At 55.7% G+C, this 19,731-nt stretch overlaps 1 protein-coding gene across 2 annotated transcripts in view; it reads left to right on the top strand.

Moving 5' to 3' along the window:
- NBEAL2 (neurobeachin like 2) overlaps positions 1-19,731 on the top strand; it is a 142,620-nt gene that overhangs the window by 69,011 nt on the left and 53,878 nt on the right. Inside the window, exons 10-22 of one of the 2 annotated variants that reach the window (XM_072154528.1) lie at positions 4,276-4,359; positions 9,998-10,081; positions 10,176-10,274; positions 10,992-11,563; positions 11,818-11,950; positions 12,025-12,144; positions 12,855-13,170; positions 13,295-13,377; positions 14,678-14,770; positions 14,857-15,028; positions 16,018-16,151; positions 16,226-16,385; positions 16,468-16,570. In XM_072154528.1, coding sequence (XP_072010629.1) covers positions 4,276-4,359; positions 9,998-10,081; positions 10,176-10,274; positions 10,992-11,563; positions 11,818-11,950; positions 12,025-12,144; positions 12,855-13,170; positions 13,295-13,377; positions 14,678-14,770; positions 14,857-15,028; positions 16,018-16,151; positions 16,226-16,385; positions 16,468-16,570 — 2,153 coding nt within the window. The remainder of the gene's footprint in view (positions 1-4,275; positions 4,360-9,997; positions 10,082-10,175; positions 10,275-10,991; positions 11,564-11,817; positions 11,951-12,024; positions 12,145-12,854; positions 13,171-13,294; positions 13,378-14,677; positions 14,771-14,856; positions 15,029-16,017; positions 16,152-16,225; positions 16,386-16,467; positions 16,571-19,731) is intronic. The other variant, XM_072154529.1, reaches the window with a different exon arrangement.

Genomic DNA, 19,731 nt, shown 5'->3' with positions numbered 1-19,731 from the left:
GATCTTCTCCTCATCCTCCACCTCTGTCCCTCTGATCTCCTCCTCATCCTCCACCTCTGTCCCTCTGATCTCCTCCTCATCCTCCACCTCTGTCCCTCTGATCTCCTCCTCATCCTCCACCTCTGTCCTCTGATCTCCTCCTCATCCTCCACCTCTGTCCCTCTGATCTCCTCCTCATCCTCCACCTCTGATCTCCTCCTCATCCTCCACCTCTGTCCCTCTGATCTTCCCCTCATCCTCCACCTCTGTCCCTCTGATCTCCTCCTCATCCTCCACCTCTGATCTCCTCCTCATCCTCCACCTCTGTCCCTCTGATCTTCCCCTCATCCTCCACCTCTGTCCCTCTGATCTTCCCCTCATCCTCCACCTCTGTCCTTCTGATCTTCCCCTCATCCTCCACCTCTGTCCCTCTGATCTCCTCCTCATCCTCCACCTCTGTCCCTCTGATCTCCTCCTCATCCTCCACCTCTGTCCCTCTGATCTCCTCCTCATCCTCCACCTCTGTCCCTCTGATCTCCTCCTCATCCTCCACCTCTGTCCCTCTGATCTCCTCCTCATCCTCCACCTCTGTCCCTCTGATCTCCTCCTCATCCTCCACCTCTGTCCCTCTGATCTCCTCCTCATCCTCCACCTCTGTCCCTCTGATCTTCTCCTCATCCTCCACCTCTGTCCCTCTGATCTTCTCCTCATCCTCCACCTCTGTCCCTCTGATCTCCTCCTCATCCTCCACCTCTGATCTCCTCCTCATCCTCCACCTCTATCCCTCTGATCTCCTCCTCATCCTCCACCTCTGATCTCCTCCTCATCCTCCACCTCTATCCCTCTGATCTCCTCCTCATCCTCCACCTCTGCCCCTCTGATCTCCTCCTCATCCTCCACCTCTGTCCCTCTGATCTCCTCCTCATCCTCCACCTCTGTCCCTCTGATCTTCTCCTCATCCTCCACCTCTGTCCCTCTGATCTCCTCCTCATCCTCCACCTCTGTCCCTCTGATCTCCTCCTCATCCTCCACCTCTGTCCCCCTGATCTCCTCCTCATCCTCCACCTCTGTCCCTCTGATCTTCTCCTCATCCTCCACCTCTGTCCCTCTGATCTCCTCCTCATCCTCCACCTCTGTCCCTCTGATCTTCTCCTCATCCTCCACCTCTGTCCCTGTGATCTTCTCCTCATCCTCCACCTCTGTCCCTCTGATCTCCTCCTCATCCTCCACCTCTGTCCCTCTGATCTCCTCCTCATCCTCCACCTCTGTCCCTCTGATCTCCTCCTCATCCTCCACCTCTGTCCCTCTGATCTCCTCCTCATCCTCCACCTCTGTCCCTCTGATCTCCTCCTCATCCTCCACCTCTGTCCCTCTGATCTCCTCCTCTGTCCCTCTGATCTCCTCCTCTGTCCCTCTGATCTCCTCCTCTGTCCCTCTGATCTCCTCCTCATCCTCCGCCTCTGATCTCCTCCTCATCCTCCGCCTCTGATCTCCTCCTCATCCTCCGCCTCTGATCTCCTCCTCATCCTCCGCCTCTGATTTTCTCCTCATCCTCCGCCTCTGATCTCCTCCTCATCCTCCGCCTCTGATCTCCTCCTCATCCTCCGCCTCTGATCTCCTCCTCATCCTCCGCCTCTGATCTCCTCCTCATTCTCCGCCTCTGACCTCTTCCTCATCCTCCACCTCTATCCCTCTAATCTCCTCCTCATCCTCCACCTCTGTCCCTCTGATCTGCTCCTCATCCTCCACCTCTGATCTCCTCCTCATCCTCCACCTCTGTCCCTCTGATCTCCTCCTCATCCACCGCCTCTGTCCCTCTGATCTCCTCCTCATCCTCCTCATCCTCCACCTCTGTCCCTCTGATCTCCTCCTCATCCTCCGCCTCTGATCTCCTCCTCATCCTCCGCCTCTGATCTCCTCCTCATCCTCCGCCTCTGATCTCCTCCTCATCCTCCGCCTCTGATCTCCTCCTCATCCTCCGCCTCTGATCTCCTCCTCATCCTCCGCCTCTGATCTCCTCCTCATCCTCCGCCTCTGATCTCCTCCTCATCCTCCGCCTCTGATCTCCTCCTCATCCTCCGCCTCTGATCTCCTCCTCATCCTCCGCCTCTGATCTCCTCCTCATCCTCCGCCTCTGATCTCCTCCTCATCCTCCACCTCATCCTCTACCTCTATCCCTCTGATCTGCTCCTCATCCTCCACCTCTATCCCTCTGATCTGCTCCTCATCCTCCACCTCTATCCCTCTGATCTGCTCCTCATCCTCCACCTCTATCCCTCTGATCTGCTCCTCATCCTCCACCTCTATCCCTCTGATCTCCTCCTCATCCTCCACCTCTGTCCCTCTGATCTGCTCCTCATCCTCCACCTCTATCCCTCTGATCTGCTCCTCATCCTCCACCTCTATCCCTCTGATCTCCTCCTCATCCTCCACCTCTGTCCCTCTGATCTGCTCCTCATCCTCCACCTCTGATCTCCTCCTCATCCTCCACCTCTGTCCTCTGATCTCCTCCTCATCCTCCACCTCTATCCCTCTGATCTGCTCCTCATCCTCCACCTCTATCCCTCTGATCTGCTCCTCATCCTCCACCTCTGATCTCCTCCTCATCCTCCACCTCTATCCCTCTGATCTCCTCCTCATCCTCCACCTCTATCCCTCTGATCTCCTCCTCATCCTCCTCCTCTGTCCCTCTGATCTCCTCCTCATCCTCCACCTCTGCTCCTCTGATCTCCTCCTCATCCTCCACCTCTATCCCTCTGATCTCCTCCTCATCCTCCACCTCTGTCCCTCTGATCTCCTCCTCATCCTCCACCTCTGTCCCTCTGATCTCCTCCTCATCCTCCACCTCTGTCCCTCTGATCTCCTCCTCATCCTCCACCTCTGTCCCTCTGATCTCCTCCTCATCCTCCACCTCTGTCCCTCTGATCTTCTCCTCATCCTCCACCTCTGTCCCTCTGATCTTCTCCTCATCCTCCACCTCTGTCCCTCTGATCTCCTCATCCTCCACGTCTGTCCCTCTGATCTCCTCCTCATCCTCCACCTCTGTCCCTCTGATCTCCTCCTCATCCTCCACCTCTGTCCTCTGATCTCCTCCTCATCCTCCACCTCTGTCCCTCTGATCTCCTCCTCATCCTCCACCTCTGATCTCCTCCTCATCCTCCACCTCTGATCTCCTCCTCATCCTCCACCTCTGTCCCTCTGATCTTCCCCTCATCCTCCACCTCTGTCCCTCTGATCTTCCCCTCATCCTCCACCTTTGTCCCTCTGATCTTCCCCTCATCCTCCACCTCTGATCTCCTCCTCATCCTCCGCCTCTGATCTCCTCCTCATCCTCCGCCTCTGATCTCCTCCTCATCCTCCGCCTCTGATCTCCTCCTCATCCTCCGCCTCTGATCTCCTCCTCATCCTCCGCCTCTGATCTCCTCCTCATCCTCCGCCTCTGATCTCCTCCTCATCCTCCGCCTCTGATCTCCTCCTCATCCTCCACCTCATCCTCTACCTCTATCCCTCTGATCTGCTCCTCATCCTCCACCTCTATCCCTCTGATCTGCTCCTCATCCTCCACCTCTATCCCTCTGATCTGCTCCTCATCCTCCACCTCTATCCCTCTGATCTGCTCCTCATCCTCCACCTCTATCCCTCTGATCTCCTCCTCATCCTCCACCTCTGTCCCTCTGATCTGCTCCTCATCCTCCACCTCTATCCCTCTGATCTGCTCCTCATCCTCCACCTCTATCCCTCTGATCTCCTCCTCATCCTCCACCTCTGTCCCTCTGATCTGCTCCTCATCCTCCACCTCTGATCTCCTCCTCATCCTCCACCTCTGTCCTCTGATCTCCTCCTCATCCTCCACCTCTATCCCTCTGATCTGCTCCTCATCCTCCACCTCTATCCCTCTGATCTGCTCCTCATCCTCCACCTCTGATCTCCTCCTCATCCTCCACCTCTATCCCTCTGATCTCCTCCTCATCCTCCACCTCTATCCCTCTGATCTCCTCCTCATCCTCCACCTCTGTCCCTCTGATCTCCTCCTCATCCTCCACCTCTGCTCCTCTGATCTCCTCCTCATCCTCCACCTCTATCCCTCTGATCTCCTCCTCATCCTCCACCTCTGTCCCTCTGATCTCCTCCTCATCCTCCACCTCTGTCCCTCTGATCTCCTCCTCATCCTCCACCTCTGTTGCACTTATCTCCTCCTCCTCTTTGTGTCCTGTCCTAACCTCGTCCATTGTGCTGCATTGTTCCTCCCCTTTCTCATGTTATTAACAGCTTTTTGTGCGTGTCACCTTTTTGCAGCTTTATTTGAGCAGTGTTCATGGGCCGGAGGAGAGTGGGAGTGATCTGACCACTCAGCTGCTGACCGAGCCCGATATCATGAAGGTATTCCCTGGTGGTGGTGCCGTGTCCCCCAGTGCCGTGTCCCCCAGTGCCGTGTCCCCCAGTGCCGTGTCCCCCAGTGCCGTGACCCCCAGTGCCGTGTGGTTGTGCGCTGAATTGCTTCCTGCTAATACATCCTCCGTGTTGGGGGGTGTCAGTGGGGGGCGCTGATTGTAAGATCTTCAGGTGATGGTGTCACTGCCCCCCTTATGTACAAACACCCCTCCCGCCAGTATGTAGTCGTAGTCAGCTTTCCTGCCATACACAGTTATCTGTAGTAACTGCCGCCTCTCCTCCTCCGGTTACACAGCGATATCCAAAATCAGAGATGACCCCAGAACCTCCCACACCTTGGTGCTCGCCCCGTCCTGCTCCTCCACTGACACCTTTCTTGTGCTTGTGCTCTGTGCATGACGCTTGGCTGATGATTTATCTTTCGTGGGTCTTTGGTTCTGTACATAATCAGTGGGCAAAAATTTGGGGGGACAGCAGCAGGTGGGGGGCAGGAGAGCGATGATGGGGGCACAGCAGCAGGAGGGGGCACAGAAGCAGGTGGGGGGCAGGAGAGCGATGATGGGGGCACAGCAGCAGGTGGGGAGTAGGAGAGCGATGATGGGGGCACAGCAGCAGGTGGGGAGCAGGAGAGCGATGATGGGGGCACAGCAGCAGGTGGGGAGCAGGAGAGCGATGATGGGGGCACAGCAGCAGGTGGGGGTCAGGAGAGAGATGATGGGGGCACAGCAGCAGGTGGGGAGCAGGAGAGCGATGATGGGGGCACAGCAGCAGGTGGGGGGCAGGAGAGCGATGATGGGGGCACAGGAGCAGGTGGGGCACAGGAGAGCGATGATGGGGGCACAGGAGCAGGTGGGGCACAGGAGAGCGATGATGGGGACACAGCAGCAAATGGGGGGCAGGAGAGCAATGATGGGGGCACATCAGCAGGTGGGGGCAGGAGAGTGATGATGGGGGCACAGCAGCAGGTGGGGGGACAGGAGAGCGATGATGGGGGCACATCAGCAGGTGGGGGTCAGGAGAGCGATGATGGGGGCACAGGAGCAGGTGGGGGGCAGGAGAGCGATGATGGGGGCACAGCAGCAGGTGGGGGGCAGGAGAGCGATGATGGGGGCACAGGAGAGCGATGATGGGGGCACAGCAGCAGGTGGGGGGCAGGAGAGCGATGATGGGGGCACAGGAGCAGGTGGGGCACAGGAGAGCGATGATGGGGACACAGCAGCAAATGGGGGGCAGGAGAGCAATAATGGGGGCACATCAGCAGGTGGGGCACAGGAGAGCGATGATGGGGGCACATCAGCAGGTGGGGGCAGGAGAGCAATGATGGGGGCACATCAGCAGGTGGGAGCAGGAGAGCGATGATGGGGGCACAGCAGCAGGTGGGGGGCACAGGAGAGCGATGGTGGGGGCACAGGAGAGCGATGATGGGGGCACAGCAGCAGGTGGGGGGCAGGAGAGCAATGATGGGGGCACATCAGCAGGTGGGGGTCAGGAGAGCGATGATGGGGGCACATCAGCAGGTGGGGGGACAGGAGAGCGATGATGGGGGCACAGGAGCAGGTGGGGGCAGGAGAGCGATGATGGGGATACAGCAGCAGGTGGGGGCAGGAGAGCGATGATGGGGGCACAGCAGAAGGCGGGGGTCAGGAGAGCGATGATGGGGGCACATCAGCAGGTGGGGGGACAGGAGAGCGATGATGGGGGCACAGCAGCAGGTGGGGGTCAGGAGAGCGATGATGGGGGCACATCAGCAGGTGGGGGGACAGGAGAGCGATGATGGGGGCACAGGAGCAGGTGGGGGCAGGAGAGCGATGATGGGGATACAGCAGCAGGTGGGGGCAGGAGAGCGATGATGGGGGCACAGCAGAAGGCGGGGGTCAGGAGAGCGATGATGGGGGCACAGCAGAAGGCGGGGGTCAGGAGAGCGATGATGGGGGCACAGCAGCAGGTGGGGGGCAGGAGAGCGATGATGGGGGCACAGCAGCAGGTGGGGGGCAGGAGAGCGATGATGGGGGCACAGGAGCAGGTGGGGTCAGGAGAGCGATGATGGGGGCACAGCAGCAGGTGGGGGGCTGGAGAGCGATGATGGGGGCAGGAGAGCGATGATGGGGGCACAGCAGCAGGTGGGGGTCAGGAGAGCGATGATGGGGGCACAGCAGCAGGTGGGGGTCAGGAGAGCGATGATGGGGGCACAGCAGCAGGTGGGGGGCAGGAGAGCGATGATGGGGGCAGGAGAGCGATGATGGGGGCACAGCAGCAGGTGGGGGTCAGGAGAGCGATGATGGGGGCACAGCAGCAGGTGGGGGTCAGGAGAGCGATGATGGGGGCACAGCAGCAGGTGGGGGGCAGGAGAGCGATGATGGGGGCACAGCAGCAGGTGGGGTCAGGAGAGCGATGATGGGGGCACAGCAGCAGGTGGGGGTCAGGAGAGCGATGATGGGGGCACAGCAGCAGGTGGGGGCAGGAGAGCGATGATGGGGATACAGCAGCAGGTGGGGGCAGGAGAGCGATGATGGGGGCACAGCAGCAGGTGGGGTCAGGAGAGCGATGATGGGGGCACAGCAGCAGGTGGGGTCAGGAGAGCGATGATGGGGGCACAGCAGCAGGTGGGGTCAGGAGAGCGATGATGGGGGCACAGCAGCAGGTGGGGTCAGGAGAGCGATGATGGGGGCACAGCAGAAGGCGGGGGTCAGGAGAGCGATGATGGGGGCACAGCAGAAGGCGGGGGTCAGGAGAGCGATGATGGGGGCACAGCAGAAGGCGGGGGTCAGGAGAGCGATGATGGGGGCACAGCAGCAGGTGGGGGGCAGGAGAGCGATGATGGGGGCACAGCAGCAGGTGGGGGCACGAGAGCGATGATGGGGGCACAGCAGCAGGTGGAGGCAGGAGAGCGATGATGGGGGCACAGGAGCAGGTGGGGTCAGGAGAGCGATGATGGGGGCACAGCAGCAGGTGGGGGTCAGGAGAGCGATGATGGGGGCACAGCAGCAGGTGGGGGGCAGGATAGCGATGATGGGGGCACAGCAGCAGGTGGGGGGCTGGAGAGCGATGATGGGGGCACAGCAGCAGGTGGGGGTCAGGAGAGCGATGATGGGGGCACAGCAGCAGGTGGGGGTCAGGAGAGCGATGATGGGGGCACAGCAGCAGGTGGGGGGCAGGAGAGCGATGATGGGGGCACAGCAGCAGGTGGGGGGCAGGAGAGCGATGATGGGTGCACAGGAGCAGGGGGGGGGCAGGAGAGCGATGATGGGGGCACAGCAGCAGGTGGGGGGCAGGAGAGCGATGATGGGGGCACAGGAGCAGGTGGGGGGCAGGAGAGCGATGATGGGGGCACAGGAGCAGGTGGGGGGCAGGAGAGCGATGATGGGGGCACAGCAGCAGGTGGGGGACAGGAGAGCGATGATGGGGGCACAGCAGCAGGTGGGGGTCAGGAGAGCGATGATGGGGGCACAGCAGCAGGTGGGGGGCACAGCAGCAGGTGTGGGGCAGGAGAGCGATGATGGGGGCAGGAGAGCGATGATGGGGGCACAGCAGCAGGTGGGGGCAGGAGAGCGATGATGGGGGCAGGAGAGCAATGATGGGGGCACAGCAGCAGGTGTGGGGCAGGAGAGCGATGATGGGGGCAGGAGAGCGATGATGGGGGCACAGCAGCAGGTGGGGGCAGGAGAGCGATGATGGGGGCAGGAGAGCAATGATGGGGGCACAGCAGCAGGTGTGGGGCAGGAGAGCGATGATGGGGGCACAGCAGCAGGTGTGGGGCAGGAGAGCGATGATGGGGGCACAGGAGCAGGTGGGGGGCAGGAGAGCGATGATGGGGGCACAGCAGCAGGTGGGGGGCAGGAGAGCGATGATGGGGGCACAGCAGCAGGTGGGGGCTGGAGAGCAATGATGGGGGCAGGAGAGCAATGATGGGGCACAGCAGCAGGTGGGGGCAGGAGAGCGATGATGGGGGCACAGCAGCAGGTGGGGGGCAGGAGAGCGATGATGGGGGCACAGCAGCAGGTGGGGGTCAGGAGAGCGATGATGGGGGCACAGCAGCAGGTGGGGGGCTGGAGAGCGATGATGGGGGCACAGCAGCAGGTGGGGGTCAGGAGAGCGATGATGGGGGCACAGCAGCAGGTGGGGGGCTGGAGAGCGATGATGGGGGCACAGCAGCAGGTGGGGGGCTGGAGAGCGATGATGGGGGCACAGCAGCAGGTGGCGGGCAGGAGAGCGATGATGGGGGCACAGCAGCAGGTGGGGTCAGGAGAGCGATGATGGGGGCACAGCAGCAGGTGGGGGGCTGGAGAGCGATGATGGGGGCACAGCAGCAGGTGGGGGGCAGGAGAGCGATGATGGGGGCACAGCAGCAGGTGTGGGGCAGGAGAGCGATGATGGGGGCACAGGAGCAGGTGGGGGGCAGGAGAGCGATGATGGGGGCACAGCAGCAGGTGGGGGGCAGGAGAGCGATGATGGGGGCACAGCAGCAGGTGGGGGCTGGAGAGCAATGATGGGGGCAGGAGAGCAATGATGGGGCACAGCAGCAGGTGGGGGCAGGAGAGCGATGATGGGGGCACAGCAGCAGGTGGGGGGCAGGAGAGCGATGATGGGGGCACAGCAGCAGGTGGGGGTCAGGAGAGCGATGATGGGGGCACAGCAGCAGGTGGGGGGCTGGAGAGCGATGATGGGGGCACAGCAGCAGGTGGGGGTCAGGAGAGCGATGATGGGGGCACAGCAGCAGGTGGGGGGCTGGAGAGCGATGATGGGGGCACAGCAGCAGGTGGGGGGCTGGAGAGCGATGATGGGGGCACAGCAGCAGGTGGCGGGCAGGAGAGCGATGATGGGGGCACAGCAGCAGGTGGGGTCAGGAGAGCGATGATGGGGGCACAGCAGCAGGTGGGGGGCTGGAGAGCGATGATGGGGGCACAGCAGCAGGTGGGGGGCACAGCAGTTGAGGTCTGGTTTGTGGCTGGAGGTGATGATGGGTGCAGTGCTTCCTGGAGGCTGGGGTCTATAGTCACATACTAGAATGTGACTAGATGAAGACCTACAGTAGGAGAATATCTCCCCCCAGGGGTTAATTATTCCTGGCAGCAGATGTGCCCCCTCCTGTCTGTCCCCAGACCCCGGGATCTGTGCACTGAACTTGTGGAGCACCAGCAGCTGCCGGGTAACTATAACCACTAGGTTATAGTGGGTCAGACCTCACACTGCTGTGCTCTGTGCTCTGCATCCAGTGTTTCCCTGGAGAGATGTGTAATCAGACCTTTGTGTGTTTTGTTAGTAGCAGCAGGACTGTGAGATGCATTTATTTTCCTGGATTGTAGCTGGGGTGCACTGGGGGGTGTCCTACACTTGGTAATGGAGTCTCCTGCTCCCCCTCATGCGCTAATCATAATTACTGTACCCCATCTCTTTGCCTGGACCTTCTCTCAGCGCGCTGCTTTTGTTACAGTGTATCAGTGTTTACAGCTTCATACTGCAGACTGATACATTGTAACAAGTTCCAGTGTGTGAGCAGGAGCGGGTTCTGTGGTTTCTCTGTAGATGCGGCTGCTGGTGTCCTGTATAGCGCCCCCTAGTGATTGGGTCTGGTGGTGGCATGGTCTTGAGATCCGGGCGCCGCTGACTCGTATGTTTCTCTATTTAGGTGATTGACAGCGACTCGGACGCCATCACCGTCAACGCCATCAGTGTCCTGACATCCATCATGCGGAATTCTCCTTCTGCCAAAGTAAGTGATGCCCGTGGCCTGCCCCGGGTGGGTGCCCAGCGCTGGTACTGCCCCGGTTTCTGCATCATTACTAATATTCTCCGCTGTTCTGTAGGAAGTGTTCAAGGAGCGGATCGGATATCCCCACATGTTCGAGGTCCTGAAGAGCCGCACCCAGCCCACCAAGCGCCTGCTCCAGCAACTACTGAGCATGGTGAGAGCCGTCATACTATAGTGCCGCCTCTAGGGAAAGCCTTTTCAGGGGAGAGGTCCTTCATCCACTGGACTACGCCTGCTGGGGAAGGGCAGAGGGGTCTGAATGGGACAAAGTGTGCAGAAGAGGACATGGTTCAGATGGGATACCGGAGGGGGCTGAGGGGTCGGGATAGGACACCGGAGGGGTCGGGATAGGATACCGGAGGGGGCGGAGGGGTCCGGATAGGATACTGGAGGGGGCGGAGGGGTCCGGATAGGATACCGGAGGGGGCGGGATAGGATACCGGAGGGGGCGGAGGGGTCTGGATAGGATACTGGGGGGGTGGAGGGGTCGGGATAGGATACCGGAGGGGCCGCAGGGGTCAGGATAGGATACCGGAGGGGCCGCAGGGGTCGGGATAGGATACCGGAGGGGGCAGAGGGTCCGGATAGGATACTTGCGAGGCCTAGGAGGCACAGAGGTATTCGGGGGATGGGCAGTTTTGATGTCTGGAGTGGATTGGATAGAAAACAGAGTAGTCTGGAGGAGTCTTGGGGTTCTGGAGGGAGGACAGAGGGGCATGTAGAGTATTTTAAAGTCTTGACGCAGTTGTAACAGACCATCAGCTGTGACAGGTAGAAGGTCTGTGCTCCTCCGCAGAGATGATGCAAGTTGTGTGACGTTGGTGCCTGTTGCTCCCTGTTTCACCAGACTTTGCTTGTCTGCCCCCTACAGGCTGTGGAGGGTCCGTACAACGCTGACCCCCTGAACTGCATCCAGAATGAGCAGCCGCTGCTGATCTTGGTCCAGTGGATCCCGGACCTTTCTCCGCGACATCTCCAGATCTTGGTGTCTGAGTGGTTGAACCAGATCTGTGACTCGTCGCTGTGTAACCGCATGACCTGCGTGCAGGCGGGGATGGTGACCCAGATCCTGAGCGCCCTGAGCAGCGAGGAGGCGCTGGACCCAAAGTGCGCAGAGAACCTCATCCACCTCCTCCAGGTACTGGGGCGACTCTCCATCCGACCCAACGAGCTGCGGGGCCTGATCCAGCTCCTCCGGGCTCCAGGCAGTGCCAGCCATCCCTACGCCACGCAGGTTATCCGGGCGCTGTCCGCCATGGCCAGGAGGGACGGGCCCGAGAGGGCGCTGCAGTACTTTGACCTCACCCCCAGTATGTCGGGTATTATGGTTCCGGCCATGCAGAAGTGGCCTGGCGCCGGCTTCGCCTTCCACGCCTGGGTCTGTCTGGACGATGATCCCAAGGAAGATTCTCATGGAGGAAGACGACGCAAGCAGCTGTACAGGTGAGGAGCCCAATATAGGGGGACGGGGGGCTCCCATGGACCTGACTGCTGCAAAACCCAAGGCAACAGGACAGACACAGATCAGAAACTTGCCATTCCCTGTAGATTAAAGAGGAGGTTGCATATAATTTACAGGAAAAGAATGTAAGTGTCAGGTGGGCGGGGCCTAGAGATGGGAAGGACCTTCCCAGTGATTACTGGGGGATACAGCAATGACCTGACACATTGTAACAACACCCTGTGACTTGTTGCAGTTTCTTTGCGGCGAGTGGGACGGGCTTCGAGGCGTTCTTCACCACGGATGGCATGCTGGTCGTGGCCGTCTGTACCAAGAAGGAATACATGACCGTGGCCCTTCCCGAGCTGCAGTTCAGTGACTCCTTGTGGGTAAGTGTCTGGAGGGCGGAGTCTGGTAGATGCGGTGTCGCAGGGGGCGGGGCTAACCCCTCTGTATGTGACAGCACTGCGTGGACATCGTGCACCAGGCGGGACGCCGGCCGTTCGGGCAGAACATGGTCCACATTTATGCAGACGGACAACTGAGGAAAACAGCGCCGCTCCGCTTCCCGTCCCTCAATGAGGTGAGTCCAGGGGACTACAGGGTCCAGCATGCCCTAGTGCATCCTGGGAGTTACACAAGTTCGGACGGGGCAGGGGTTAAACCTCGGTGGACGGGGGGAAAAAAAATGAACACCTCCTGATTCATGAGTGTCTGTGAGCGGTTCTGGGTTGGAGTCTTCTGGTAGGTGGGATGTATGTAGCGCTGCTCATCCTGCACCACCTGGTTCATGCACTGTTGGGGTGTTCTGGTGGGTGGGATGTATGTAGCTCTGCTCATCCTGCACCTCCTGGTTCATGCACAGTTGGGGTGTTCTGGTGGGTGGGATGTATGTAGCTCTGCTCATCCTGCACCTCCTGGTTCATGCACAGTTGGGGTGTTCTGGTGGGTGGGATGTATGTAGCTCTGCTCATCCTGCACCTCCTGGTTCATGCACAGTTGGGGTGTTCTGGTGGGTGGGATGTATGTAGCTCTGCTCATCCTGCACCTCCTGGTTCATGCACAGTTGGGGTGTTCTGGTGGGTGGGATGTATGTAGCTCTGCTCATCCTGCACCTCCTGGTTCATGCACAGTTGGGGTCTTCTGGTGGGGGGGGGGGGTGTATGTATTTCTGCTCATCCTGCGCCTCCTGGTTCATGCACAGTTGGGATGTTCTGGTGGTGGGGGGGTGTATGTATCTCTGCTCATCCTGCACCTCCTGGTTCATGCACAGCTTGTGTCTCCTCTCCGCAGTCTTTCACGTCTTGCTGTATCGGCTCGGCCGGCCACCGCACGACCACCACGGTGTCCACCTCTCCATCTCATACCCCGGACCTCACCTTCGCCTCTCACTCCCTGCTCAGCCGCTCCCAGTCCTTCCCTGCGGCTGTGGCGGGCCACGGATGGGGTGCCACGCAGAGCACACGGGAGGGTCTAGTGTCCACCATAGCGGCCGGCACCCAGGACACGGAGTGGGGGACCCCCACATCATTAGAAGGACATCTGGGCACCGTGTCCATCTTTCATGACTCCATTCAGGCGACTCATGTGAAGGCCTTGTACCTGGCGGGTAGGTGTGCGCTCCTACTATACAAGCTACTGCTCCCTGTTATCAGCCATCTCCAGGTCCGGGTATCTACGTGTAAGGGCTTCCAGGGATGATCCTTCATGCATCCTCCTTATTCTTTCCACAGGACCCAACTACGTCTCCCCCTTCACCCCAGAGAGCGAATTCTCTGATCTTGGCACCAAACTGCTGCTCTTCTACACGCCACAGGTAGGGGGCGCCCCAGGATACAGAGGATATGATTCATTGTAGACCACCAGGGATGTTATAAGGGAGCCCTAGACCACCAGGGACACTATAAGGGATCCCTAGACCACCAGATATTCTATAAGGGATCCTTAGACCACCAGGGACACTATAAGGGATCCCTAGACCACCACGGACACTATAAGGAATCTCTACACCACCTGGGATACTATAAGGGAACCCTAGACCACCAGGGACACCATAAGGGATCCCTAAACCACCTGGGATACTGTAAGGGATACCTAGACCACCTGGGATACTATAAGGATACCTAGACCACCAGGGACACTATAAGGGAACCCTAAACTTCCAGGGATATTACAAGGGATCTCTAGACCACCAGGGATGATATTATAGATCTCTAGACCACCAGGGATGATATTATAGATCTCTAGACCACCATGGATGATATTATAGATCTCTAGACCACCAGGGATGATATTATAGCTCTCTAGACCACCAGGGATGATATTATAGCTCTCTAGACCACCAGGGATGATATTATAGATCTCTAGACCACCAGGGATGATATTATAGATCTCTAGACCACCAGGGATAATATTATAGCTCTCTAGACCACCAGGGATGATATTATAGCTCTCTAGACCACCAGGGATGATATTATAGCTCTCTAGACCACCAGGGATGATATTATAGATCTCTAGACTACCAGGGATGATATTATAGATCTCTAGACCACCAGGGATATTATAGATCTCTAGACCACCAGGGATGATATTATAGATCTCTAGACCACCAGGGATGATATTATAGATCTCTAGACCACCAGGGATGATATTATAGATCTCTAGACCACCAGGGATGATATTATAGCTCTCTAGACCACCAGGGATGATATTATAGCTCTCTAGACCACCAGGGATGATATTATAGCTCTCTAGACCACCAGGGATGATATTATAGATCTCTAGACCACCAGGGATGATATTATAGATCTCTAGACCACCATGGATGATATTATAGCTCTCTAGACCACCAGGGATGATATTATAGATCTCTAGACCACCAGGGATGATATTATAGATCTCTAGACCACCAGGGATGATATTATAGATCTCTAGACCACCAGGGATGATATTATAGCTCTCTAGACCACCAGGGATGATATTATAGCTCTCTAGACCACCAGGGATGATATTATAGAGCTCTAGACCACCAGGGATGATATTATAGCTCTCTAGACCACCAGGGATGATATTATAGATCTCTAGACCTCCAGTGTAACCTTTCCTGATGCTTTCAGGCTTCCAAAAACAACATCTGCTTGGATCTGTCTCCGAGCCGAGCGTTTGATGGGAGACTGACCGGTCACCGGGTGGTCACCTGGGATGTGAAGGTAAGTACTGCGGCATCACATGACCCAGGCCTGATGTCACCTTATGTATAATCATGTACTACTGGCTGTCCCCTCCTGCCCCCCAGGACGTGGTGAACTGTGTAGGGGGGATGGGCGTCCTCCTGCCTCTGCTCCACCAGGTAGCGTCACAGACCAAAGACGCCCCCGATATCCAGGAGACCCACGATCTGGTGGGCCCGGAGCTGACCTCCTCCAGGAACGCCCAGTCCATGCAGCTGCCGCTGGGAAAGTCCTCTGGTAGGTCCCAGGAGATGTGTAAGATGGGTCTGTGTGACACAGAAACCAGCACCAGGGATATTATACGGAATCTCCAGGCCACCAGGGATGTACCAAGCAATGTCTAGGCCACCAGAGATGTACTAAGCGATCTCTAGGCCACCAGGGATGTACTAAGCGATCTCTAGGCCACCAGGGATGTACTAAGGGATCTCTAGGCCACCAGGGATGTACCAAGCAATCTCTAGGCCACCAGGGATGTACCAAGCAATCTCTAGGCCACCAGGGATGTACTAAGGGATCTCTAGGCCACCAGGGATGTACCAAGCAATCTCTAGGCCACCAGGGATGTACCAAGCAATCTCTAGGCCACCAGGGATGTACTAAGGGATCTCTAGCCCACCATGGATGTTACATGTGATGTCTAGCCCACCAGAGATGTTACATGTAATCTCTAGACCACCAGGGATGTTATATGTGCTCTCTAGCCCACCAGGGATGTTATATGTGATAACTAGCCCACCAGGGATGTTACATGAAATCTCTAGACCAACAGGGATGTTATATGTAATCTCTAGCCAACTAGGGATGTTATATGTAATCTCTAGCCCACCAGAGATGTTATATGTGATAACTAGCCCACCAGGGATGTTATATGTGCTCTCTAGCCCACCAGGGATGTTATATGTGATAACTAGCCCACCAGGGATGTTATATGTGATAACTAGCCCACCAGGGATGTTATATGTGATAACTAGCCCACCAGGGATGTTACATGAAATCTCTAGACCACCAGGGATGTTATATGTAATCTCTAGCCAACTAGGGATGTTATATGTGATCTCTAGCCCCCCAGGGATGTTATATGTGATCTCTAGCCCCCCAGGGATGTTATATGTGATCTCTAGCCCCCCAGGGATGTTATATGTGATCTCTAGCCCACCCGGGATGTTATGAGTGATTCCTCTAGACCACCAGGACATTCAGTAATCCGGCCCCTCTTCCGGCAGAGAGCAGACTGGAGCGCAATGGCGTCGCCGCTTTCCTGCTGATGGTGAAGAACTTTATCCAGTATCACCCGGCCAATCAGGAGAGCCTGCTGCAGTGCCACGGGCCGGCTGTGGTGGGCGCTCTGCTGCAGAAGGTGAGTGCAGCTCTGACAACGCACGCTGCAGTCCTGTGCTGCCAGCTATAACGTGTGGCCGCTGTTGTCCGCAGGTGTCACCCCTCATCCTGGACATGAATGTGCTGATGGCCTCGCAGATGCTGATGGACCAGGTGTCCTCCGAGGGCCACAGCCTCCTGCTCCACCATCTCTACCAGCACCTGCTCTTCGACTTCCGCATCTGGAGTCACAGCGACTTTGCAGTGCGGATCGGTGAGTGATGGCTCCGCCCCCTCCGTATAATATCCAGAGACCATTATATGTGTATTATATAACCGCATCATCATCATCACAGGACACATCCAGTATCTGTCATCCATCATGAAGGACCACAAGCAGCGCGTGCGGAGGAAGTATGGAGTGCAGTACATCCTAGACTCAGTCAGGAGGCATTATGGGTAATGAGCTCCCCCTAGTGGTGGTGTATAATCTGTATGTAGTGATCTCCCCCTAGTGGTGGTGTATAATGTGTATGTAGTGATCTCCTCCTAGTGGTGGTGTATAATCTGTATGTAGTGATCTCCCCCTAGTGGTGGTGTATAATCTGTATGTAGTGAGCTCCCCCTAGTGGTGGTGTATAATCTGTATGTAGTGAGCTCCCCCTAGTGGTGGTGTATAATGTGTATGTAGTGATCTCCTCCTAGTGGTGGTGTATAATGTATATGTAGTGATCTCCCCCTAGTGGTGGTGTATAATCTGTATGTAGTGATCTCCTCCTAGTGGTGGTGTATAATCTGTATGTAGTGATCTCCCCCTAGTGGTGGTGTATAATCTGTATGTAGTGAGCTCCCCCTAGTGGTGGTGTATAATCTGTATGTAGTGAGCTCCCCCTAGTGGTGGTGTATAATCTGTATGTAGTGATCTCCTCCTAGTGGTGGTGTATAATGTGTATGTAGTGATCTCCTCCTAGTGGTGGTGTATAATCTGTATGTAGTGATCTCCTCCTAGTGGTGATGTATAATGTGTATGTAGTGATCTCCCCCTAGTGGTGGTGTATAATGTGTATGTAGTGATCTCCTCCTAGTGGTGGCGTATAATCTGTATGTAGTGATCTCCCCCTAGTGGTGGTGTATAATCTGTATGTAGTGATCTCCTCCTAGTGGTGGTGTATAATGTGTATGTAGTGATCTCCCCCTAGTGGTGGTGTATAATGTGTATGTAGTGATCTCCTCCTAGTGGTGGTGTATAATGTGTATGTAGTGATCTCCCCCTAGTGGTGGTGTATAATCTGTATGTAGTGATCTCCTCCTAGTGGTGGTGTATAATCTGTATGTAGTGATCTCCCCCTAGTGGTGGTGTATAATCTGTATGTAGTGAGCTCCCCCTAGTGGTGGTGTATAATCTGTATGTAGTGATCTCCCCCTAGTGGTGGTGTATAATCTGTATGTAGTGATCTCCCCCTAGTGGTGGTGTATAATGTGTATGTAGTGACCTCCCCCTAGTGGTGGTGTATAATCTGTATGTAGTGATCTCCTCCTAGTGGTGGTGTATAATGTGTATGTAGTGATCTCCCCCTAGTGGTGGTGTATAATGTGTATGTAGTGATCTCCTCCTAGTGGGGGTGTATAATGTGTATGTAGTGATCTCCTCCTAGTGGTGGTGTATAATGTGTATGTAGTGATCTCCTCCTAGTGGTGGTGTATAATCTGTATGTAGTGATCTCCTCCTAGTGGTGGTGTATAATGTGTATGTAGTGATCTCCTCCTAGTGGTGGTGTATAATCTGTATGTAGTGATCTCCCCCTAGTGGTGGTGTATAATGTGTATGTAGTGATCTCCCCCTAGTGGTGGTGTATAATGTGTATGTAGTGATCTCCTCCTAGTGGTGGTGTATAATCTGTATGTAGTGATCTCCTCCTAGTGGTGGTGTGTATTCTGTATGTAGTGATCTCCCCCTAGTGGTGGTGTATAATGTGTATGTAGTGATCTCCTCCTAGTGGTGGTGTATAATCTGTATGTAGTGATCTCCCCCTAGTGGTGGTGTATAATATGTATGTAGTGATCTCCCCCTAGTGTTGGTGTATAATCTGTATGTAGTGAGCTCCCCCTAGTGGTGGTGTATAATCTGTATGTAGTGATCTCCCCCTAGTGGTGGTGTATAATGTGTATGTAGTGATCTCCCCCTAGTGGTGGTGTATAATGTGTATGTAGTGAGCTCCCCCTAGTGGTGGTGTATAATGTGTATGTAGTGATCTCCCCCTAGTGGTGGTGTATAATCTGTATGTAGTGATCTCCCCCTAGTGGTGGTGTATAATGTGTATGTAGTGATCTCCCCCTAGTGGTGGTGTATAATCTGTATGTAGTGATCTCCCCCTAGTGGTGGTGTATAATGTGTATGTAGTGATCTCCCCCTAGTGGTGGTGTATAATGTGTATGTAGTGAGCTCCCCCTAGTGGTGGTGTATAATGTGTATGTAGTGATCTCCCCCTAGTGGTGGTGTATAATGTGTATGTAGTGATCTCCCCCTAGTGGTGGTGTATAATGTGTATGTAGTGATCTCCCCCTAGTGGTGGTGTATAATGTGTATGTAGTGATCTCCTCCTAGTGGTGGTGTATAATGTGTATGTAGTGATCTCCTCCTAGTGGTGGTGTATAATGTGTATGTAGTGATCTCCCCCTAGTGGTGGTGTATAATGTGTATGTAGTGATCTCCTCCTAGTGGTGGTGTATAATGTGTATGTAGTGATCTCCCCCTAGTGGTGGTGTATAATGTGTATGTAGTGATCTCCTCCTAGTGGTGGTATATAATCTGTATGTAGTGATCTCCCCCTAGTGGTGGTGTATAATGTGTATGTAGTGATCTCCTCCTAGTGGTGGTGTATAATCTGTATGTAGTGATCTCCCCCTAGTGGTGGTGTATAATCTGTATGTAGTGATCTCCCCCTAGTGGTGGTGTATAATGTGTATGTAGTGATCTCCTCCTAGTGGTGGTGTATAATGTGTATGTAGTGATCTCCCCCTAGTGGTGGTGTATAATCTGTATGAAGTGATCTCCTCCTAGTGGTGGTGTATAATGTGTATGTAGTGATCTCCCCCTAGTGGTGGTGTATAATCTGTATGTAGTGAGCTCCCCCTAGTGGTGGTGTATAATCTGTATGTAGTGATCTCCTCCTAGTGGTGGTGTATAATGTGTATGTAGTGATCTCCCCCTAGTGGTGGTGTATAATCTGTATGTAGTGATCTCCTCCTAGTGGTGGTGTATAATGTGTATGTAGTGATCTCCCCCTAGTGGTGGTGTATAATCTGTATGAAGTGATCTCCTCCTAGTGGTGGTGTATAATCTGTATGTGGTGATCTCCCCCTAGTGGTGGTGTATAATCTGTATGAAGTGATCTCCTCCTAGTGGTGGTGTATAATGTGTATGTAGTGATCTCCTCCTAGTGGTGGTGTATAATGTGTATGTAGTGATCTCCCCCTAGTGGTGGTGTATAATCTGTATGAAGTGATCTCCTCCTAGTGGTGGTGTATAATCTGTATGTAGTGATCTCCTCCTAGTGGTGGTGTATAATCTGTATGTGGTGATCTCCCCCTAGTGGTGGTGTATAATGTGTATGTAGTGA

Source organism: Engystomops pustulosus, chromosome 5 (assembly GCF_040894005.1).
Source record: "Engystomops pustulosus chromosome 5, aEngPut4.maternal, whole genome shotgun sequence".
NCBI classification, from domain to species: Eukaryota; Metazoa; Chordata; class Amphibia; order Anura; family Leptodactylidae; genus Engystomops; species Engystomops pustulosus.
The sequence above is the reverse complement of the archived record's forward strand: the minus strand, read 5'-3'. Positions and strand labels throughout refer to the sequence as shown.